This window comes from Calypte anna, chromosome 3, assembly GCF_003957555.1.
Source record: "Calypte anna isolate BGI_N300 chromosome 3, bCalAnn1_v1.p, whole genome shotgun sequence".
Classification (NCBI taxonomy): Eukaryota; Metazoa; Chordata; class Aves; order Apodiformes; family Trochilidae; genus Calypte; species Calypte anna.
This window is the reverse complement of record NC_044246.1, coordinates 43,522,048-43,547,369: the sequence shown is the minus strand read 5'-3', so window position 1 is coordinate 43,547,369 and position 25,322 is coordinate 43,522,048. Positions and strand designations below refer to the sequence as shown.

General features: G+C 38.1%; 1 protein-coding gene across 1 annotated transcript in view; it reads left to right on the top strand.

Moving 5' to 3' along the window:
* The first annotated feature begins 206 nt into the window (after positions 1 to 206).
* Positions 207 to 25,322, top strand: part of SPTLC3 (serine palmitoyltransferase long chain base subunit 3) — a 50,763-nt gene continuing 25,647 nt past the window's right edge. Inside the window, exons 1-6 of the mRNA XM_008500897.2 lie at positions 207 to 392; positions 1,002 to 1,156; positions 2,091 to 2,239; positions 12,212 to 12,336; positions 14,353 to 14,446; positions 24,861 to 24,966. Coding sequence (XP_008499119.2) covers positions 267 to 392; positions 1,002 to 1,156; positions 2,091 to 2,239; positions 12,212 to 12,336; positions 14,353 to 14,446; positions 24,861 to 24,966 — 755 coding nt within the window. The 5' untranslated portion in view covers positions 207 to 266. The remainder of the gene's footprint in view (positions 393 to 1,001; positions 1,157 to 2,090; positions 2,240 to 12,211; positions 12,337 to 14,352; positions 14,447 to 24,860; positions 24,967 to 25,322) is intronic.

Below are 25,322 nucleotides of genomic sequence, written 5' to 3'. Positions count from 1 at the left end.
ATGGAAGATACTTCTAGTGGTCATTAAAAGCTGCAATGTTGAAGGCCCTCATCTTCAGGTATAGATTGCATCAGCTGTGAGGTCTAAATATCTCTCCTAACTTGTGGCTTATTAGAGAAAATCATTTTCCTCGAAGTCTAAAGTCTAAGCTTTGATGAAAGGAAATGTATTAATCACAAGTTTCTGTTCTGTATTTTCAGAAGAATGGCATATCAAATGGAACTCTCTACAAAAAAACATTTATTGAGCACTTTGAACAGGCACCAATGTATGTTGCTGTTCTTACTTTCCTGGGTTTTGGAGTGGGAACAGTATTTGGCTACCTGCGAGATTTTATGAGAGCCTGGGGACTAGAAAAACGTAACGTTGCTACAGAGAGAGAACAACAAAAAGTATGTATGAAAAAGATATTTTTTGTCTACAGATGAGTTTTCTCACACAACTTTCTTTGAATTTAATTTCCTAGTAAAATCCGAGATAGACATTTGTGGCACATTGAAAATGAACTGTCAGCCAAACTAGTTGTCTTAACTGGATATTTGTATGTCCAGTCTAGGGCATTAATGCCCAGATCAATTGCTTTGGGCTTGCTTTATTCTAAGGTGTCCATCACTTCATGAAATATAATAAGCTGTTTATCTTCGTTTTGCAATCTGCTTTACATATATATCAAAATGCTTGATTTAAAGCGTTTGCTTTCTCCACGTGAAAAAGTTATTAAATGTTCCATTTCCAAATTTCCAAATATTGGACTGGAGAATTAGACCAACATGTTGAACATTAAATAAAATTTTAAAATCCCACCCCTAAAAAGTCATTGCTATTTCAAGGGATTTAAATTAAGGTATTAGCTGATTGAAGTTGTTTGTGACAAAAGCACATGTAACTGTTGTAGCTGACTCTTTACTAATGAAAAGGTTTTTCCTTTCTAATGGAAATGACTTGAGTACAGAAACAGGCATATCCCTAGCAACATAACCCTGTGCATGTTTTCAAACCAGGATTTTGTTCCACTTTATCAAGATTTTGAGAACTTTTACACCAGAAACCTCTATATGAGAATACGGGATAACTGGAATCGTCCAATTTGTAGTGTCCCAGGGCCACAGTTTGACCTCATGGAACGTGTTACAGATGATTACAACTGGACATTTAGGTGAGTCAGCCTACACTCTTCAGCTGTCAGCTTCTCAAGAATACTCCTGATTCTTCTGCAGAGCATAGAAAGTTGCATCTAGCCCCTCATACCTAGCTCCTCAACTAATATATATCAGCATATGGTTTTTTTCCGAAATCAGTGCTGTGCTGACAATCTGTTCCATTTCTTCTTGGAAATAAAGCATGGAAGGGACCAAACTCTGCAGAAATGGGTTTTCTTTGGCTGTGTCAGCACAAGTAAGACTGCTTGAGGTCCGTTTGTACCAACAGACCTTTAGTAAGAATATTACAATGAAATTTATTGTATCCCATGGTTAAGATTAAATCATAATTTCTTGCATTGCATAAATGTGGCTTCTTACTTATATAGTGAGTCTTTGACAGTGAGTTTATAGCTTGAAGATTTCAGTGCCTCACAACTGTTACTAAATTAAGTAGGTATAAAAATTCACCACATAGACAATGTGTAGGTTGACTATATTTCAGCTTATTGAGGATGTCAGTGTTTCCCACGTTTTCCTCATCTTTAATGTCTCTGTGTTTGTGAATGTGAATGACTGTGGGAGTTATTCCCAATTTGCTTGAAGAAAATAGTTGTTCCATACATAAAGCCCCAGGTTTGTTTGTTTGTTTAATACATAGAAGCACCCCTTCACCTAATTCCAGTATATTGCCATTTACCAGCAATATACCACTAAATTACTTGGAATTTGGAAAACATTCTGAGCAAGAAGTGATGTTTTGTCAGGAAAACAGGGGCTGGAAAAGTTTTTGAACCGTTGTAGTGTGAGGATTGTAAATTCCCAAATAGGAATTTAATAGTGGAGAAAAAATTGGTGGGAATGGTTTTGGGGTTTTTTTTTGCTTTTCTTTTTTTTTTTTAGTGTTGGAAGGAAAGCTGCTCTGTTCTTTAAAATTTGCTTTAATTATAGATTTACAGGAAGGACAATCAAGAATGTAATCAATATGGGTTCATATAACTACCTCGGCTTTGCAGAAACAGATGTTAATGCTTTGAAAACTGTCACCAGAGAGTTACAAAAGTATGGGACAGGAATCTGCAGTACCAGACAAGAAATGGGTGAGTAAACAGGTTGACGATCACCAAAGTTTCTATAACTCTATACTTTTTCTTCCAGATGTCTTGAAGGAAGTGGGTACTTAGATAATTTTAGTCACATTAACAATTACTTACTTCACTGTTAAAAGCAACACTGTTTTATTCGTTATCACATGGAGATTTTTAAAAGCAAAGTTGTCATTGGTTTTTGAAAATGTGAAACTGAGCTAGATGGGATTTTAATGATGGAAGTAACAGGCTTATTTTTTGAAAGAAGAAAAATAAACATTGAGATTTTAAGAATTGCTCTAGGGCAAATTTAATTACATCACAGATTTATATCAGTTACCACATAGTGTTCTGATTACTTAAATAAGCTTTTACTTTTTTTTTTTTTTTTGTAGGCTGCTTGTAATGTTATCTTCAATTGTAAATTTTTATACAAAGCTTTGAATTCCTAGTGGTGCCGTCAGCCTGTATTCCAGGAAAGACAATTTCAAGCCCTAGAGATGGAATAGGATGCTTCTCAGGGAGATTGAAAAAAAAAAAAAAAGAAAAAAAAAAAAAGTAGATTTACCAGCATAGAGAAGTTTTTTATAGACTTTTTTTCGAACCCAAAAATCTAGTGTCTTTTCATTTTTTATATCTCAAAGCAAAGTCACTTCCTCCAGAAGTACTTAGGGAAAAAATGTATCCCATTTGTGCTGGGTTTTTGGGGTTTTTTAAGTTTAAAGTCTCATTTCCAGATGAAAAATTAAGGCAAACCTCATCATCTACTGCCTATCTTGTCATCCTTATTTGATCCGCCAATAAGAACTATGCCAGTGACACCCCTCAGAGAGGATTTACAGATAGACCCTACTTTCTTTTTGTAGGCAACCCATCTGGTGTCTACAATATATTTTTTAACCTGAATTGCATGCTTGAAAGTGGTCACCATTACTAGTCATCTAAGGTACTGAAGGATCATTTCGCTGTGTGTTTTTCCTCTTGGATTCTATTTTGTTTGAGAACATTTCAAGTTGTTTTCAGTACTTCAAAGAGTACAGTATGCCTGCTTTTCTTCATTATTTATCTTTTGCGTAATTTTTTACATGGAGGAATTGTATAACTTTTTCTCAAAAGAAAAGAAAAAAAAAAAAAAGATCTGTTCTGTCTAAAAATATCAGTAAACTTAATCTAGTCTGTTTTGAGAGTCAATGGATTTCTAGGACTTTCTCTTCATCTGAACTCCTGTGCAGTGCTCAGTTTTCTAGACAGATTGAGCAAACATTTAGATGATTCATTCTAATTACTTTCCCAACAAATAGTCTATGAGCTTCATTCTGACTATTCACAGTAAACCAATGGTCTACAAATAAAGAACATTTTACAGGTCTTGTCAGTATCAACACCTAAATTACTAAAATGTGGCTTCTTTTATATACAAGGGGCACATTGCAGTTGACTTCCGAGTACCTTGTTTAGATTTTTTTAATTTAATACCGCTTCATCATGCATGTTTTACTGCACAATGTACAGTCTTTTAGGGAGTGAATTTCAGAGAGCAGCTTGGACATCAGAACTTATTAAAATAGGAAGGCAGGGTGTTAAGATCTGGCTTAGAATGGTGTAGATGAGCTGTCAGAGTTACTGTCTTAGGCAGCTAACAGAGAGGCTGTGCTTGTGTGGTCAGAGGAGAAAGAGGTTACTCCACAGGGCAATTCTGAGCAGTGGTTACTTCTTTGGCCCTGGCCCTGTTGGAGCCTGTCTACTGCCAAGAACTGTATAAACAACCTAAGGAAAGTAGGTTCTTAGTAGTAGTGTGGATACCTTCTTTTTCCCACACCCTATTGGGCAGCTTCTGCTCTACTTAGAAGGCAGAACTTGTAAAATTCTGTCCAAGTTTAAATCTAAATCTATTATTACATTTAAATCTATACTTTCTAGAATTAGGGAAGGGTCTGTGTGAAAGGTCTTTTTTAATTATCATTTGCCTTCTTCAATTTAGAAGAACCCAACAGAATGGATTTGTTTCTGGACAGATAACTTTAAAAAATCTGTTGCTTTTTTGTGGCTGAGCTAAAGTGGTTTGAAGTATTTCATACTTCATTTCGTGTCAGCAGTGAGCTGCTGGCCCTGACCAAGGCTATAAATTTCCTGTGAGATCCTAAAACAAGAGAGCACTTGAACATACTTATAATTTCAAACTAATTGACTTTGAAAGTACTGTTCTGCTTATGTGCATTTAAGATTCTGGCATGCTCAGGGTTTTACTCTTATTTTATTCTTATTTTTTCTCTTATTGAAAAAGATCAGCTCACTACTTTGAGAGTATTTCAGAGAGTGGGGAAAACAACGTGATGTCTGTAAGAATACAAGCTGGTAAAACTGTCTTTTGTGATTTCCTGCCTGAACTCCTTTTTTAAAACTGTGAGGACTGTGAAATGGGTATAAAATGCTGTCATATAACAACGCTGTTGCAAGTAGTTTGCTCTCAGGATAACTGAATACGGACATTTTAATAAGGTTGTTTTTATCTTTACCAAACTGTGTTGTATTAAAGAAATTCAGTGAAGCTAAGATTTGCTTATTATAAAACAGTTATTCTACATTCTCAGAAAAGTAACTCAAGACTGTGTGTAAACAAAGCTAAGAAATCAATTTGTGAGAACTCTGCAGCCTGCTCATGCTTTCTCTAAAATGATAATGCACATTCAACTTGAGCAGACATTTAAGCACAACAGCATAGGAAATGGATAAAACTGTAGCTGGTCTTTGTAGATTTATCCTCTGTAAAAGATTTAAGACTTTTCACTCCATTTTTTTTCCTAACTCATTATTATAATAATAATATATCACTTGCTTAGCATAGCTGTGTCATTTAAGACAAATTCCTGAGGGTTCTTTGGAGACTTTCAAGCTGAAAGAAAAATATTTTCCTTTTGTTTTGGACCAACCTAATTTTATCCCTTGCACGCAAGATCTTGGGGTCATAAGTGGTAGTTCTGTGAAAGCAATGGCTTATTCAGTGGTCAGAAAGCAAATCAGATCCTAGAAATTATTAAGAAGTAAACAGAAAGCCAACCTCAGTTGGTTGCCACTGTTTGAAGCTGTGGTTTGCTGTCATCTTGAGAATTCTGGTCAAAAACATTCAGCAGAACTGGAAAGTGTCAGAGAAGGGCAGCAAGGATCGTCAAAAGTCTCAGGTCCTGGCTGAAGAACTATTGAGCTAGCTGTCTTCAGCTGTCATGAAAAGAGCCAAAATGGGGATATTATAGAAAACTGCAAAATTATATGTGGTCTAGAAGAGTAGTCAGGGTTGGCTTTTCATTTTCTGTTCCACCACGAGATCTACAGGAGATTATGTGAAGTTGGTAGAAGGTTTCCACCTAAATACAGGAGATAGGGCTTCATACTGAAGGTGGAAGACCCAAGGAACATCTGTACCTAAGAAAGCTACAGATGCTAAAACTTTACACTCTCTTGCATTTTGGGGGACACCAGTCACATACAGAGGAGATATCCTTGCTACTTACTAGACATACCTAAATTTTAATTCGAGTTAGGATGTCTTTATGCTGAAAGTAGGGGATGGAATACTACTGAAATATACTATACATGTATTTGAACTGCTTCCATCCTTCCCCAGCTATCAATGAGGGACCACTGTCAAATTAAAGATTACAGGCAAAAGGAACCTTTTTTTTTTGTTGTTGCGAGGTGCATCTAATACTAGTCTTATAGCATTGTTTTATGTAATTAGTTGCTTAATATTAATTTATATTATTACTGACATGCCTAAAGCCATTGCTGTACTACCATAAATGCTGGGCCTGTGAAGTAGCAAAATCATTATACAAGTTTGTCTTGAGCCAGAAACATGCACATACTCATGTTTTATAAAGTTTGGGCAGTACTTATGACAGAGGTGACATGTAAAGATCTAATGAAGAATTAAATGACTGTTTTCACTGTTTCTGAGGACACTAAGATCATTAAGACATTCAGGGAGGGCAGAGATCAACACAAAAGATTTGCACACATGCTTGGGAAATGTCTTCTGAGAGAAGCAGTTTGGTTAATGTGTGAAAATAGTTGTCTGCAGATGGTAGGCAGAAGACAAAAAAACTTGGTATCATAGTCTGCATGGAGGTGAAAGATTTACAGTACTGTGTGGTGCCTGGAATGCAAGGAAGGACCTCAGCAGCAAAAAATTAAGCATTAAGAAGATCCTCCAGAAAATTTTGGAGCAGATGGAGATTAAAATGAGCCCCCTCTTTGTCAGAGGCTGGGAGGAACAATAGGATAATTCACTTAAAATGGTAAGAGCATTCTGAGTGTATTTGAGGATGATAAGGCTAAACTTCCTCTTTTTCAGGGGAAAAGATGCTCTATTAACTGTGTGAAATGTCAAGGAAGGATCCAGAGGGACATGCACCTTCCGTATCTGATAAAACTGACCAGGGGTGTAATTTAAATTAAAACAGCTTTTGTCAGCAGCAATCTCCTCTACAGGTGCAGAAAAAGTAATATTTTTTTTTTTTTTTTTTTTTTTTTTTTTTTGGCTGGTTTATTATAAGGTGAAATAGTAACTGGGATATTAAAAAACGGAAAGTCTTGTTTTCCAGTAATGAAGGCTGAGTCTGAGATAACCATTCCCAAATTTTGAAGAATTTAAGTAACTTGAAACTTGCTATTCAAGTAAATGGAGTACTAAGAACATTTGGGTATAATCTTGCAAGCTACCCCAAGAAAAATCTCTGTATTATGTTTTATTTATGTTTGTTTATTTAAATCTTCCTCTCAAAAACTGTTATTTTTAAGCTTAATAAAACTGCTAACAATAGGAACCTAAATAACCATGAAATGGCATGTGTTCCTTCTATATAGTGAAAAAAATGACAATTTGAATGCAAAGTCATTTTTTCCCACGTAAACCAGTGTATTTTAATGGCAAGAGTGGGAACTGGCTACTGCTGGAGGCAGGCTCACGACCTTTTGTTTGTGCCCACCCTGTCATGTTTATAGTCAGTTTTTTCTTAGTCTGACTTAAAATTATTAATGAAAAATCTGTAATGTTACACTTTTTTGAAAATAAGGCAAATTGTCATGCCGTGATCACTCCCAGGTTCAGCACCAGGGCAATGATGGGGCAGTCACCTGAGCAGCTGGTAGTTTCAATGCTGTATTTATCTAACTCACCATTATTCCTTACAGAGATGATATATGTGAGTAACAGAAGCAAACGTATCATTAGCACAACTTAAGCAGCCAAGCAGGATTCCTGCCTTTTGAAATCCTTGTCCTGTGATTATGTCTTGGACCAAAAGACAAGACGGAGCCTGCACAGAACATTTACAGAGTGATTCATTCTGGAGGGCATGGTTAGGAGATTACCTTTTAACGCCTCACTTGCAACCAGTTGTAGGGCTTTTTATTTGTTTGTTTGAGGATTTTTTAATATTTGATTGTGATCTGATTTCTAAAAAGCAGACCTGAAAACCTGTGCCAGCAATTAGACTACAGAAGTAGCTCCGTCCTTTTCACCTCTTTTCATCAGCCTGTAATGCCTAATATGAATTTCTAGCAGCATTTCAAGAAGGTGAAAAAATAGTCTTTTATACCACTTCAAAGCTTTAAGTAGGTCCAGGGTTTGTTTAAAAGGCAGTACTGTACAAACAGAGAAATAAATGGACCCTTTTTGATTTCGGAGAAAAAGATAAAGAACTTAAGTTCCCATAATCTGCTGTTTCTAAGTAGGAGCTTAAGGAGAAATACATCCACACAAATGAGAATCAGTGTGTGTGTGCAAATATTTCGTAGTCGTCGTTGCTTTCTGATTTAGTATGGCATAAATTAGGGAACAGTACACAAAAGGAATTTTCCTCCTTTGTCTTCTGCTGCTAACATAATTTTCCTTTTTTTGCCTCTTGTAAATAACTGATCCAATTTATGATCAAAGGGTCAAGTTTGTTCCTGGTATTTCACCATTGCAAAAGTATGCTTTGCAAAGTGTCTGTCTTCTGGCAGGTGGAACTGAGTGCATCAGGAGCAACTAAAGGTTGTGTGGCCTGTTTATATCCTAGAATATCTCCATTGTATAATGTTATCTGTGTACATGCAATTGTTTACTCACTTAAGACACTGGCTGTACTTAAACTGGAAATGTTAGCCTTATGTTTCTACACAGGAAAAAAAAAAAAAAAAAAGAAATTAATCTACTCTTCTCTGAGAATCAGTAAATTGCACAGGAACATTATTGTACCTATGATACCCACAGCATCTTTGTGGTATGAAAGCCCTGTTAGCTGGTAGCAACATTAGGAAAACCTGAGCATTTCCTTTTTTTCAAATGCTTCCTCAAAACCCACTTCTTTGGTGGCTCCTTTCTGCACATGCAGATTTTAAAAAGGCAGCTGCCTAACACTACTGTGTGCTTCTCTCTCTCTTTCCAGTATGTATCATTCAACGAGTTTCAGCTTTGCTCTTGTAGTGGGCTGGGTAGGACAGATATACCGTCAACATCATCCACTCTTGTAAAATGGTATAAATAAATAGTGCACTTTTTACATCTTCTGGTTCTTCATCCTTCTTGCAGTAGCTCATCCAACTTCACTTTTGTAAAACTGTGTGTGTGTTCCCTCCTAAGGATACCTCTGCCAAAGTGTCATTTTCATAGAGTAAAGGTTCTTACTCAACTGGGTGAGTCACAGCAGTGATCCATAGGATTCCCAGTTGTTGTTCATATGCGTAAGTGGCTTTTATGGGAATTTGTTCTTTTTCTTTCAATGACTTGTTGCTTATATCAGCTAAATCCTCCAGCTTTTGTTTCACTTGAAGCTGTTCTTCAGGTCTCCAAATTCCAAATGAAAAATTCTCTTAAAGGGAACTGTTGCCAGTGTTGGCATTTGAACCAGGACATTAGCCCATAAGAACCTGAATGGCTGTATTGGGCAGATTCATCAGTTGCATAAACCATATTGTGCAAGCTGAAATTGTCAGAGCTAAATAGTGAACTGTGGGGATCATTGGAAGTGCATTTTCAAGCTTTATATCTCTAGTAGACTGGCAGTGATTTTCAGCACAAGAGCTTATAAAAGCCTGCCAACTCTCAGTGTACTTAATGTTCCCTGTCCCCAGAGTGCAGTATCAAGCTGATGGAGGGAACTGGGTCATCGAGTTTTGAAAAGGAGGGGATATGCTTTGGAAAGTGTGGGAATCTTGTGGAGGTGGCTAGCATTGTGAAAGCCTGCTTTTGATAAGATCTTTGGGTTTACTTTCTGTAACACTCATATCATCTTGAAGCACAGCAACACCTGCTGTACTCTATTGCATACAACTGTTCAGTAGGGACGAATAACTTTCAAAAGAGAGTATTCCATTTTGTCTCTTAATGATGTAGGTAGTTTTCACTTTTTCTTTTTGTCTTAGATCTTGCCCAAAAGATGGAATATATTATTAAGTTGTAACCTCATTTCTCAAGTCAGGACAAGTTGTAGTCAATATAAAAATCAGAGCAGGTAGAGAATGGTGGAAAATTCTAAAGACTATGTATAGGACAAGTATAGAAAGTGTCTGTGTATACGGTCTATTAATAAATATATATCTAGTATATCACTTTTCATTCACTGGATCATGATTCTTGTGTGAATCCATCACAATGTAAGAGATCTTTAAGGGTCATGGTAACCTGATTTGACCCTACCAAGGTTGTATTTAATGAAGACCGATATAATTATTACCTTCCCTATGTAGTTTGAGATGTAGCAGCTTGAGCCAGCAGAAGTTTCTTTGGGTTCAAACTTGCATCTGTCTGCAGTGCTGTTTATGCTTGTTGGGGTGGATGCTGAGACCAGCTAAAAACACTAGTGGACAAGTCTCCCTCCAGGAGAACAAATCTGACCCCTTGTTTCCTCCAGCGGAGGGAAACAATGTAATTGGTGCTGTTGATATGGTATCCAAGAACTGAATCATACTGGAGAAATTTTCTGATACGATTTAATAATTGCATAATTTATTAAATAAATACACCTCTTGCTTAAAACCCGGGAAGATGCAAGTACCGTTGACTTTAAGCTTCCATTGCAGGCTTTATGTTCTCTTTGTGAGCAGATAGCTCTCAAGTAACAAAGTAACACATGAAGGGACCAGGCTGGAACCATCAGTTGCCAGTGAGTGCTGTGAAGAGGTTAAAGACTAACTAGGCACAAAATGGAAAAAAAAATTAAAATAAAAATAAAGCTAACAATGGAAATACACCTTGAGAACTACTGGGCTTACAAGTTAGATTCCTAAACACATCTCCAGTGAGTGGCACAACTCTGAAACACTACATGGTTTGCATTTCATGGAACTTAATAAATGGTGGCTGTGTGTACAGCCAGCACCATATCTGTGTATCTTAACTATTTACGAAGTGTAAAGTAGCCATCCTCAGCTTCATTCAGAGACAACCCAGCTCCATGTACATCCAGTGTCATCAAAGAAGTACAGGGACACTCTTGAAGCTCTGTTGATCTGGCTCAGGTTTATCAGAACCCAGGTAGGCTCTGTGCAAAACCATGACACCACTTTTCTTGTCTGGGCTTGTAATCCAGGTTTTTCCAGAAGCCACATGATATTTATCTCCGTGGCTATTAGAGAGTTACCTACCTCCATGATATTTTTCACATCTTATTTCCAAGCAAATGCAGTTTTTACTTTGGATATTTAACAAGAAGAAAAGTAAAAACACTACCTCGCTCTAACCAACTAGTTACTGCTGTTGGTAAAACTGTATTGCTGCCTTTTTTTTTTTTTTTTTTTTTTTTTTTTAATGAGCTTTCCTCCATGAATAAGGTAAGATCATCTTCCTAACTCATAATTCTTGTCAAGGTACTCTGGCCTGCTTTTCTATTCATCTGCTTTGTCCTTCACATTGAACCCAGATATCTTGTTCCCATCAATTGTAATTCACTTTGCCTATATAATTATGACATCAGTTTGTGCAGTGCAAGTGAGATGAGATATTCACTTCCCTATTTTTTTCTTCAGTTCCCTGCTTATATCCTTATTCATAGGGGAAATGCTCTGTCAGAATCCACAGGCCACTCTCTTTTCTTCCCCACAGATCATCCTGTAAGAGTTCCTTCTGCCTTGGTACCTGCAATACACAGCCAGGCAACCAAAGACTAGAGAGCTGGCAAGTTGAGATGATTCATTACTCTTCAAAGTTATCTGTTATCTCATTCTCTTACACCAACCATTAATTTGTTGCCTTTTGTATTTTGTCATCTTCCATTGTGAATTGTGTGGGAAAGATACTGCTTTGTTGGATTTTACTTGTAGATTCCATACACCAATATTAGATAAGTATTGTGTGATATAGAAGGCTCTCTACTGCTCCTTATCATTTATGTTTGACCATTGAGAAAGAGGAAAGAGGAGAGTTATCATCAGTTATGGAGAGCAACGTAGCTTTTGCCTCCCAAGGCAGAAAAATACAAAGAATAATTTTGCTGGTCTGTCAACATAAAATCATAATTAAGGATTTTGTACACATACAAAGGCACCGAAGAAAAAATGGAAGAACTTTGTCGTAATGGGTTTTTGCTTTGACATCCAGAGAGAATGCAAGAATGCCTAAGATGCTCATCCCACATTTCCTTTAAAAATGAGGTGCTTTTGTCCTCGATGCAGGGGAAGGGAAGAGGGAAGGGGGGCATAAGGCCAGAAATCACTCTTTAGAATTATGTCAGAAATTATTGTAATGGAAAAAGGAAACTTTTTCCTGAAGCAACTGCTTTGCTATCTAACACCAGCAGTGTTTGTTAGCATTAGTTACAGCTGGTTTGCACCCATGCTTTTTTTTGCGTTATCCCACATGCACAAGATATGAAAAACCTTCATTGGAACTTTATGTCATGTAGCTTAATGGCATACTTCTAGCCTGTTCTTTTGTATGTTTTATGTCCTTAGAATTAACAGCTTTCATTTAATGAGATTTAAGAGTCCCTGTACTTATATCTGCAGGCACCCTAGACAAACACGTGGAACTAGAGCAACTTGTGGCCAAGTTCCTTGGTGTAGAAGATTCTATGGTGTTTGGCATGGGCTTTGCAACTAACTCAATGAATATTCCAGCCCTTGTTGGAAAGGTGAGTACTTCCTTTAGGAACACATAGAACAATTGTTATATTAATTATTTTAACAGCTGTTGCACTATTCTAGGCATCCATTAAGTCGAAAGCCTTGATCAAAGAACAAAGCTTGATATCAGGAATGCATGAGTCATAAGGCTTATTACCTCAAATATGCTCCTTCATCATTTTTTCTAGCTCTAGGTGATGCTATCACACATACAAAACATCTGTTTAAGGATGAATAATATGGTTGTTTAGCCTCTCTTAAAAAAAGTTTCTTGTCCCTAAAAAGTAAGTAGATGTTGCCTCCTTTCTCTCAGGAGTTGTGGGATGAAGTATTTGGGCTTCTTGCAGAGATATTGCCCGGCTGCCTGTTGTGAAAGATGATGGGTTTTACAACACTTTCTGAAAAGAGAAATCACAGTATTTAGCATTCCTGAGGAACACATCTTCAGCAAACCCTTCAAAGAAAGCGGGCAGCAAATGCAAGTGTGAAGCTGTAACCATATGATAAAAGTTAGGCTCTTCTTTGGTGTTTAAGGGACTTCATCTCCAATTCAGGGTACATAACAATTCAAGGTACCTAACAGAAGGCATTGAAATCCATCATCCTGTCAATTACAACTCCTGGCATAACAAGAAGATAAACTGTGCTGTTAGCTGGGGAAGCGTTTAGCTCCTCTCTAGTTCATACAGGGTGTGGAACACTGTTTTCTTCTTGGTGAGGGGAGAATGAATTCACTGCATGGTGTGTATGATTGAGATTTCTTCTGAAGCACCAGATTAGAGGTGAAGTCACTTCTGAAGATGAATCCAGGCTTTGCAAGAGATTTCTAAAATACATGTATACAGGGGATGGGAGGGGAGAATTGCTTCAGCTGCCCAGAACATGAACTTCAATCTGCAGCTATGCTGGATAAGTTGTCTAGTAATTTCAAAGGGAAGAGATGCAGAGAAGTAAAACAGGTAAACTTACGAAATTTCAGACATATATAAGGGCATAAAATACTTGTCCTTTGCCTATCTATAACATTATTTTCTCTAACTTAGCTGGCCTCCTGTCAACACTCAGGCTTCTGCCAGTTGGGATATTTAGATATAAGTGGCAAAAAAAAAAAAAATTCTATGTGTATTATATAGAATCTAACTGTAACAATTTAGTATATATTAATAAAATGTAGCATTATAATATATATATATTACAGATATTATGTAATTTCACTATGTTGGGAAGATTTATTCCTAGATTTTCCTTTAGAGTTAGGCCTAGCAAGTACATTTTTTTTTAAGATGCATAGACTGCTCCCGATAGTTCTGCATACTAGTTTTAAGCAGCTTTGTGTGAATAACTCTTAGCCTAGGCATGATCCATGTCTCCAGAATAGGTGTTTACTTAATGTTTTGTTGCCCTTTGGCTAATAAAACCATAATGCAAAAGCAGAGCTAAACTGGGGTTCCAGCTTGAATTTCAACAGTGAATCCTGGCTCCTGGTAGTATAATATACAAAATTATTTCTCCTGCGGTTCTGTTTTAATTACTAAAATGAAAATGATGTGTCAACTGAGTTAATTAATGAAAAGTATACTGCAAATGAACCATATGGGCCTTTATCCAAGGGACTCTGACTGGTGCCTATGGTCTGCTCACATCTTAGTGGAAGTGGGATTTATAAGGGATTGATCTATTACAAAATGGACTGTAAACAGATGATAGAGGAAGAAACACTACCTGATTTTGCTGTAAAACAATCAGCCTTTAGTAGGATTATTCACTGCTTTTCAGTTGCAGGAAATATTTTACTCCTTTGCATTACCTGGGAATGAATTAGAATCTGACCTCGCAATTTCTGCCTGCTTTGCAGTGGGTCCTGGAAGCTCCACGAAAGTGGCAGAAAATCTAGTTCATGTTTAATACTTACAGCTTAATTGTTGCAATGCTCTATCATAGATACATGTATATGCTGACCCACACATACACACGTCAACAGCCTCCTGATTGATGCAGATGCTTATTGTACTACTTCTTCACAGGGCTGCCTCATTTTAAGTGATGAGTTGAACCACACTTCTCTCGTTCTTGGTGCGAGGCTTTCAGGTGCTACTATTAGAATCTTCAAGCATAATAGTGAGTATTGAAGTTGGAAATATTTAGAGACAGAGTTGCCCAAACCTCAAAGGCAAGATTGCTTCCTTTCAATGCTCGCTTTGCCATAATTTCTCAGATGATACTTTTGCTCAGACAGAAGGATTCACTCTTTGATACTGTAAGTGATATCTGATGGGGGAAAATTAATAATGCAATACTATAATTGCTATTGTGCATGAATTGTGTTACTAGGAAGGACCTTGATTTCAAATTTCAGTCTTAAGCTCATTGCTATCTTTTTGTCATGCTGAATGACTGACTGACTATGTGTTGTCATAAAGGTTTATTGTTGTCACTATTGCCAAAATAGTACAAACATGCTTACAAAAACCTATTCCATATTTCCCACCTCTGCTTTTAGCAGCTTCAGTGCAACTAGAGTTACATTAGTGGAACATTACTTGAAACCTGTAACTTTCTATGATCTATGAAACAATTACCCTGAATTCCTGGGGAGCTATATTGAAGTTGCAGATGATTATATCAAAAGCTTTATCCTATATACTGTTTGAAGTATAAAAATCACACATTAACTTTGCAGTCATATAATTGTCTACTAAAATATTCATGCTTTTAAACTTCTATTCAGTTAATGCTGCTGTGGTTACTGTCAGAGACATTGTGGCTGGCTTTGAGGACAAGACCTTCTTCTTTTCCCATATTTCCCATTGCAATTCCCCTTTTCATCCCCATTGCTGCCACCAGACAATGAATGCCACAGAGGCTAAGAAGCTAGAGAAGTGGTAAGGAATGAGAAAAGAGGTCTGATCATCTTTTTTAATAGCTAATACAGTCCCTTCTCTTTATTAAGTGTTGTGTTCAGCCCTGAGGTGAGAAAAATGAATTATGCATATGCTGTAAAAGGCCTAAGGAATGAAAAGCACATTATAATTATAATATAAGGTGTTGTTATAATTAATATCTATTCATAATTTGGGCAAGAAGCAATTTCTGAAGATCATTCAATAATTAAAAGCATCTGAACCCATATGTTTTTACAGAAGTGATTACTGATAGTTTAGCCTGTAGCATACCCCAACCTGTTGTTCCCTTCCACAAACTTGGATATGCTAGTTATGGTTGCTATGTCTTTTCTCAGTCTTTTCTCATCTCTTCTTCAATTTGTTCAGTGCCTTGTCCCATTCAAACTTAGATTTGCATCACATCTAGCAGGATGACCTCTCAGTACCCAGATCCAAATATTCTCAGCCTCTCCACCCATCTGTGCCTTGTACAGCCCAGCTGGCTTGTGTCACTTCCCACAGCATTTCAAATAACATTCCACTTTGAGGAGTGTATTATGCTCGACTGGTAGGGAAGCAGTGAAGACATCACTTGGAGTTGTTGTTCTTGCTTTAAGGAATTTGGTGTCTAACTATCCCCCAGCATTACATTCTGCTCCCAAGAACCTGACACCTAAGCACTCTCTGCTTGCGCTTATGACAAAGTAAAGCTGATGATCTTTTGAATAATCTGTGTGCCTAAAAATACTAGTGACCTGTTTGAAAAGCACTAATCCAGCACTGGAAAATGTGGACAGTCACTTGAAGAGTATTAGCAAATATCAGTGGAAGCCCATCCAGGTTGCTTTGGAAAAACTCATTGCAGATTAGAGATCTGCTTTGCCAAAGTCAGTCTGCCTGTCATTTCTGAGACATCACCTTAACATATTTTCAAAATGAACTTGTGGAAACTTATGCAAATATTCTTTGGAATTTCAGTGTCAGCTTTTGTCATCACAGTTCTGTAGGTCATGACACTTAACCTAAGCTGCAGAAAGCACTTAATGTGAAGAAACCTCACACATTCATGCTCTCTCAGCCGACTTTTAGTCTATCTCTCTCTGTTAGTTCCATGGCTACAAGGATCATTCTTTTTAATGTTTTCTTAATCATATCCATGAGTTACACATCACCAAAAGCTTTTAAAGTCATGTGCAGAAATGCATGTATGTGCTTTTGCTTTGGAGCAAATAGGGTGTGTACTGGGGAGGGATAGCAGTCAAAAGTGTAATCCAGCAGAACTGCTTTTATAGGTTGCAGAGTTTCACCCAAAATGAAGTAGATAGCCTTGTTCTCTGTGGATCTGCCAAGGTGTAGTGTAATGCAAGTTAGAACAACATACTGATTAAGGGCACATATAACCAAATCTTCCAGCCAGCATTGGGAGGGTTCTTTTCAGTTAGACAGGTGCTCTGAGATCAGAGCTGTGTTGCTTATGCCTCCCAGATTAATCTTGCTAATGTGTGGATATGTAGCATATACACAGGCATGCACACACGTGCCCAAATTGTCATGGTATGTTAATTTGTCTGTTCATAAGCATGACAATGACAGCACTAAGCCATTATCCATATCATAGATCTTGACGTTTAAGAAAGGTTCCTTCTGATGTATTGACTCTGTGAATTAATAGAAAACTTTGCACCCTAAGTAACCACCTGGAGATCTTTAATAAGCATTAATTTCAGCCTCAGATAATAATGTGTGTTCCCTTGCTTTTTAAAACGCCTCCTCCATATGCTAGCAAAAAAGGGCAATATCATCTACCTCTTCTTTCTAAGGACAGGAGATTGATGTGTGTCATTGCAAGAACATAGACTTCCTTGAGTATGTCCAGAGGAGAGCCACAAAATTTATCAGTGGGCTGGAGCACCTCCCCTATGAAGATATGCTAAGGAAGTTGGGATTGTTCAGTCTAGAGAGGAGGAGACTCCAAGGTGACCTAATACCAATCATCCAATATCTGAAGGGGCCCTACAAGAAAGCTGGGGTAGGGCTTTTTACATGTGTGTGTAGTGAGAGGACAAGGGGAAGTGGTTTAAACTTAGAGAGGGGAGATTCAAGTTAGACATTAGGAAGAAATTCTTTCCTGTGAGGGTGGTGAGATGCTGGAACAATTTGTCCAGGGAAGCTGTGGCTGCCCCCTCCCTGGAAGTGTTCAAAGCCAGGTTGTATGGGGCCTTGAGCAATCTGATCTAAGTGGGAAGTGTCCCTGGCCATGCAGGGGGCTTGGAACTAAGTGATCTTTAAGGTCATTCTATGATCTTTAAGCCATTCTACGATTCTGTGATATCATATAAGGAAAAAATAACCCTTTAAAATACTTGGCCCTGAGCATCAACAAGAAGATGATACTGCATCAAAGGCTTGGCTAGGGCCCTTCCCTTCAATGAGCAGTTGGAACAATTGTCCAGCAAGGTGCAGAAATAAAGAGTAAATCTAAGTCCTATCCCAAAAAGGATTAAGGCTTAACTTGTATCACATTCTTCCCTGTATGCATGGAGCCAAGCTGTGAGCTGGCAGGAGTTTGCTCATTTCCTTTGGAGCTATGCCAAGTTATACAAACACACTGTTTGACCCAGTCTTGCCCTACACTAAAGATAATAAAAGAGATGCCAAGTAGTATTACCACTAGTGCCTGATACATACTGCTGTGTAGGAGAATAAAAAATATATTTCAATCAGAAAGCAGCTTTTGAAGTTACCTTTTGCTATTAGAATTCAGCTTGGGAATGCTGACTGTTTTTTTCCTTGTTGCTTGCATCAGCCGCTTTTGAAATCCCGTGAAATACCCTTCATAAAACTGCCTAGAATATATTTACTTTGGCTCCGACTTTCTTAGTTGCACATGCAGAAGAGACAGTAGGAGAAGGATGAGGTATGAATTCTTCTTGCAGTTATTATAAATGGTTATCAAAAAAAGGAGGAATAATTATGTAAAAACCCAGTGAAGCAATGGTGGATTTTCTGACCCAGCTGCTTCCCGAATATTGTAGAAAAAAGCATGTACAGGTGTGTGCTAGTAACCTCCCTTCCTAACAAGCTTGGCAATATAAATTTCTATCCCTTTCCTTTTTCTATCCCTTTCCCTTTTTTGGAAGAACGTTTTTTAAAAGACAAATTATCAGAAAATTTGTTATATGGTAAAACTACTTCACAGAAAAAGAGAGTATAACCTGCCGTTTTATCATTGTTGCTGAAGCACCTTGATCTTTCAAAGGCTACTCTGTACCTAACTCTGTAAAACCATGTTATTTCAAAACATATAATCTGTGGTACTGGATCTGTTTGTCATTACACAAAAGAAAATAATTATGCTTATTTCATTAATAAGTCAAGAAGTATTCTCTACCCATTACCTTCATTATGCATAATATAGTTCTTATTGTTGCAAAAGTTAATGAAATTCTATTTCAGTATGAGGGTAGCTGTCCTGGGCATTGCAATTTGCACAAATAGCCTGAGTATCTTTTCTAGAGCAGATAAAATTTTTAGACCTCACTTCTACTCCTAAGTAAAATAAAAGGCATCTGGGCTTTATTTCCTTTTTGACAAAAAAGTTGCACAGGTGTATGAGAAGGTTTTCAGGCCTTAAGGTGAGTAATAGAACAAAAATACACTATGGATCTATTAGTCCATTTTTATTTGGACCAAGGAATGCGCCTTGAATCTTGCCTCCCAGTGAACAATCCCATCCTTGTAAATAGACAGGAATTTACAGGCCTGAGCTGAGAGAAACACACAGGCGCGCACCTACAGATCATCCGTGTGAGAGAAATGTAGGACAATATTCCATTTCAGCCCTGCTGAAAACTTCTGAACAAGGCATTCCCTTTATGTGGACTAGTTCCCATTATTGCTAGTCCTGATCTCACCACTATGCCATAGGTTATTTGACTTTTAAGGGACTTTTTCCAGGGACTTGTGAGATTTTGTGCGTACTAACAACAAAGCTTGTCTTGCTGAATCTCTTGCTCTGATGAATGGGTGTGGGGATATTTTTAATATTTTCTTTTTACGCTGGGACTTGAGCACTCCTAAATTTATGCAGTAGTATTTCTAGTGGGCAAAAATCATTCTGACATGCCCATAAAGCACCTGCATCTTGTGTCCCCTGCTGTGGCAAATGCACAATGGTTTGTTTAGGAAGCTAGAAAAGAGCTGCTTTTCTACATTACAAATGCAGCCAGCAGCATGGTCCAGCAACCAGTATGAAGTGGGAGGAAAGTGTGAAGCTAAAACATCTCCCTACCTCTGTAGCAGTAGTGGCCTGGCCTTGGTTAGTTTTGTGCCAGAGGGTGTTGATGCTCCAGGGAGCCTCTCTTGCCCTCCCCAAGGGACCCACATGGGGTCCTTCAGCTATATATGGGGGGTACAGTCTCAGATTTTTTTTATTTCCTTACCCAGGAAGAAACTGGCTTGTCACTTGCACTTTTTCATTTCTAAGATCTTTTATCAAGACAATATACTTTGAAGCACTTTTTCAGAACCTCTGACCTTTATCATGGTTAAATATTAGCCAAAATCCCATGACCTTTCCAATAAAACTTGAAAAGCAAAAGCAAATAGTTAACCATTAATCAACTTGTGAATTTTTCAAGACTTTTCTGTCACAGCAGTTCTGGTCTTCTATTGGTGCAGCACTATCAAGTGCAGCAGTTTTGGGTCTCATACTGGTTTTAGGTGAGATCCTATCTTTGTTAACTTGGTGGACCAATGAGTGTGTTACTAACTACATACAGGTTAATTCAGTCTGCACCTTTTTAAGGTGCTGTACAAGGCTTTGTTTAGGATTTGTTTATAATTTCTAGTTCTGCTACATTTTGCCCACATAGCATCAAGCAGCTCGGTTGCTGCCACATCTATATGTTTAGATTAGTCTGTGGGAATGTTGTGAAAGAAATGAAGCCACATGGAAGAAAAATTTCCAGTTCTCTTCATTGCAAGGGCACTTCAGCATGCAATCAGAATCAGTGATAGTACAAGGAGGGAAGGAAATTCCAAGGCAGAACCAAGCACCTTGGTTAGATGAAAATATGGCCTCTAGTCTGGTGATTAAATCCACATCTGAAACGGGGATCATAGGTAGTAGATTTCTAGCTCATCCGTACACACCTTCTGAGAGTGTTGTGAAAGTAGTAAAGGGTTTTTTGGGTTCTCACAAATCAGGTGGTTGATGGCAGAAATGTGTCGTGCAGGTGTGAGCTCTTCAGGTTTCCATACAAAATATAATTTCCTGCTTGGACAGCAGTTGTGAATTTATGTTAATCAGCTCCTGCATTTCTCAGTCTACTCGGTCAAATTAATGCTTTGGAGTTCAGATGTGTGTGCCATGAGGACAACTTAAAGGGAAAACACAGCTGGAGGAGTTGTAGTTAACAATGAAAGAACTCTTAGGCACCACAAGGCTCTCACCTTTGAGCGCAAATATATTCTCTAGTGAAAAACAAGTGGAAAGCTAAAAACGTATGCCTTTAAAATTGCAACTAAGTAAAACAGGGGGGAAATGAAAGAGATAAATGAAGAAGTAAAAGTTAGCATAAAAATCTCTTTCATTGTGAAAAGCAAAGACGTAGCAGTTGCTTGGTACAAGATCATGTCTTAATTTATTTCTTTTTCTCCAAAGGTGGTCCTTGAATTTAAGAAGGGAGGACAGTGTTGCAGGTATTACAGAGCAGGATGAAAGGCACATTATCCTCTAAGGGCTTGTCCTGAAGCCTCTAGCCACTATCAGAGAAAAGATTATTGTACCAGATAGGTGGACCACAGCCTAATCCAGTTGAGCATCTATTTCCCTGTGACGCATACAGACGCTGCCACAGAGAGGAGACTGGTATATCCTGCTCCTAGCACGATGTGTCTGCATTTGCCTCTTCTGATTTGAGAACACCGTGTCTGACTTGCCAGGTATGAAGAGGAAGCTCTCCTGAGCAAGTTCTTTTTACTTTCACAGAGATTTATACTTACAAGGAGCAGGGAGGGGAATCTCAGACTGTTAGTGTGGATGCAGTAATTACCACTCCCACCACCCCATTCTAAATGAAGGTATTCGAAGGCATGATTTCAGGAAAATTAAAGATTCTTTTGTTGTCCAGAGCTGCTCCATCAATTGGGAACTTTCAAAAAAAAACCAAAAAACTTTCTACAGTCCTGCAGTTACTGCTTAGTTCAACAAAACCTTTGCGGTGGTTTCCCTTCATTACTTTCAGGATCTGCCATGAGGGTCAGCATTACAGCCAGCCACTCAAGTCACCCATGACAGGACAGTGACCAGGAAAGGTACCAGGAGAGTAAGAGAGGAAGAGGTGCATGCTGCAGTGCAGCAGGGGAGAGGTGATTGCATGGGAAGCTGAAAAGGTACAGGCAGCCACAGAGTCTGCATAAATTTGCATGTAAGTGCAAAGTAGAAGAAACTGAAAACAAGAGTCCCAAACGCAAAGCAAAGGAAAGAAGAATGTGAAAAGGGCAGTACTAGTAGCTTTTTTGTTTTAAATAAAAACTATTCAGCTGACATCATGCAGTAGCTTCCCAGCCTACGCAGAGGAGAGGTGATGACATCCTCAACATTGCAATGTGAGGATGAGGGGTGGATACGCTGTGTGTCCCTGCAAAGAGGCACTGAGAGTGCCTGGGATAGGGCAGGGGCCTGTCCAGGAACTTGGAGTCCCACCTGCACTGGAGGCTGCATGACACATGGCTGCCTGCCCAGGTCCACGGTTGCTTCAGCCCACAGGCAGTCTGTGTTGTTGGTAGTTCTGCTGAAGTAGCTCTAAAAGATCCCAAATAAGGATTATGCAAGTCTATCTTAAATTCTAATAAAAATAAGAGTTACACTGTTCCTGCTTAGGAAACTTTATCCCCCATATCTAGACAATATGTCTCCACATAGAGAGAGGGTGGAAAGTGAGACAAGGATAGATTTGGTTGTGCTCTGACTAATTAATCAAGTGAAATCCTTAACACCACCTCCTGGGCTGATGAATGGTTGTTAGCCATTACCACTGGAAAGCCTGAGCTGGTGATGGTCAAACAAGGAAGGACAGTTATTTTCCCCATAACTGGTTATTCAAGATGGACTCGTGCAACTCATTGTCTCAGTGTCCCAGTGTTTCACAGTCTAACTATATTTAATGGGCAAATAATTTTATATCCAAAAGCCACCTGGGGTGGCACTGTTGTTTTTCCAGAAGTTCGGTATATATTACTTTCTGGAAGTGTAAGCATAGGCATACAGGGAGCACTGCATGGTCACTTTGGATAACAGAAGCAGCCTTTTGTAGGGAAGATTAAAGGCAATCGATTTTCCCTTCCTCTCAGTGTCTCCTTTCCAAATGAGACACTACAAGCACAGAGTAAAAAGGTTAGTAAAGTTCATTTGCACCTAAGCAAATTGTATACTGACTGTTAGAGGTCTCGGAAAGGGTCACGTTTACATGTTTTTCAAAATCAGACATCAAAATCAAAGTGAGATGTCCTTGCTCTTGCAAAAAGACCTGTCCTTAACTTTTTCTCCAGCAGAACTCGGTCATGTGCAAAGTCAGTCAAGCTCATCCCTCAGAGAGGTTTTTCCCTCTCTGCAGGCTTGTGTTCCACATTACTTTGGACAGCGAAACTTTTCACATCCGTGTATTTTTTAAACACCTCTATTGGACAAAGTTTTATACATTTAACTTCTCTTATCCTGTCTTCTTTCTTTTTTCTTTTTTTTTGTTTGTTTGTTTGGTTTGGTTTGATTTTTTTTTTCTGGGTTTCTTATTTGTTTTTTGATTTTTGTTTCTTCATGTGGATGCATGTTAAAACAACTGAATCTTCAAGCCATGCTTTTAGCAATCTGACTTTCCTATCTAGAACCAATATGAACCAAATGCAGACAGAATACTGAATTGAAAGACCCTGTGTGATTCAGAGGAGAGTTTCAAAAGTCCCAGAAGTATTTACATGGCACCAGTAAAGAACTAAATCAGTGTAGAAAAGGGGGCATACAAATTTTGCATTGAGTCACTGAGAAAGCTTTTTGCCATCCTGGACAGTCCTTTAATGCTCAGAACTCTAAAGGATTTTTTAATAATCTCTGCTTTAAACAGAAGAGAAGGTGAGCAGCTCTCTCCTGTGACATATGCACATACTGCAAATGATCAGCTGGTTATAAAATCCCCTTGTAAAGCACCAAGGGACTTTTATTTCCATGATTGCCATCTAGTGGAAACTGCGATGTCTGCATAGTATTATTCATAATAGCTTTTCCATCTCAGAGCTCATTTTGCTGAGCAGGTGATTGTACCATTAAAGTAAGGGCCTACATATCATGCATGTTTTGTGCTTTGTAAATTATAGTAAGGTCTTGCTTGGTAAAGAGATTACATTGGAGGCATAGAGTGGCACAGGATTTCCGTGGAATGTATCTTTCACCAACATCAGTAAATGGTGAAGTACCAGGATGGAAGGTTTCAGGTTATAACCTGGCTATTGCTCAGGTCATAGGTTATTAATGATGGACAGTTATTGTGCAAATGATCTGGTTCCAGTCAGGTGGAAACCAAAATATAGGTCAATACTGGGATAATTGTATTTTACAGATTGGTCTATTGCTATTTGAAAAAGTTATAATAGCTGCATTAGGATACTTTGATGGAGCAGTGGAGTAATATTGAGAAAAAAATGCCACTGATTTTTTTCAATCCACAATTTTAGCTGATCAGTAGTGTTCCTCGGAGTATTATGAGTCCCTGCAAGATGTTCTTTGAAAAAAATTTGAAATACTGACTGAAATTCCTGAAAAGTCTCAAAATAATTAATTTTGGAGAGTGTTCGTTCTTCTGCAGACACCAGAATGTTGGTTAGATTTCAAGTCTTGCTTTGAGAGTCACAATTGGTCTGACTCTTATTCCTTTGCTGCTTTTTTTTTTTTCTTGTGTCTTCCATGTTTTTCAAAACTTCAGTGGCTTTCATTCAAGAATTTTATTAGATCAGTTCTTGAGAAACCAGCTACCATTGTTCCAGACCTCCTTATATGGAAGTCTCAACAAGCATTTTGGCACCAGATTAGTGTATTCATGTGCTTGCTTCTTCTTTGCTCTCCCTCTCTCATGAGCAGTCTTTCTCATTTTTCACCTTGAAAAGGACAAGATCTCTTTTGCTTCCATTCTGACTTGCTTCACACAGCCTGATCAAAGCCTTTGGTGAAGCAGTGCATGCTATTCACAAGCCCATGGTGATGCTGGAAAGCAATAAAAAACTATTTGGAAGCCTTGGAACATTATCACTATCAGGAATCCATACAGGCAACTGCTGGCAATTAGCCTTAGTACCTCAGCATAGTGGTTACCTTTAGCCTTTCAAGAAAAACGTATGCTAAGAATTTCTAGAAGTTTCCCAGATAAGGTGCATGACTGGAAGCTCTTTTTAACTCTCTTTGTCACTAGGTTGCATTCAGACATTAAATCAATAGCTAGTTCTTGCCTACTAATAAAAGAAGTTTCTCTTCAGGATACTTTTTTTAATGTTGTATTTTTCTGCATAAGGAAAAGCAGTGATGAGTAGAAAAATGAACGTTCTTTAGAAAAATCCTTGTAATTTTTTTCCTTCCTCCTTTTTCTCATTTCTAAATAAAGATATGCAGAGCCTTGAGAAGCTGTTGAGAGAGGCAATAATATATGGGCAGCCTCGAAGCCGCAGAGCGTGGAGAAAAATTATCATCCTCGTGGAGGGCATTTACAGGTATGTTTACATTTTAGAAATGTCAGTGCTCTTTCTAATTTCTGAGAACAGGATGATACATTGTGTGAAGCAAGCATTGACTTTAGATATCTGAGAGAAATCTCAATGAGAGTGGAGGTTGCAATAACTGTTTACAGTAAATATGTTGATTTCCATTACCTCTGTCTGAGCCTTGGTATAACTTGCTCCAGTTAAATCCTGTGCATCGTTCTGAATGTCAGTTTAGCAAATCACAGGGGAGTGGGAGATGTACTTTGAGCAAGACAGATCATCAGCTAGTTTATGTTGTCACATGTGCAATAAAATACATGGAGCTATAGTAGGTGAGGAGTTTTGCTAATAAGTAAGGTGAGTTT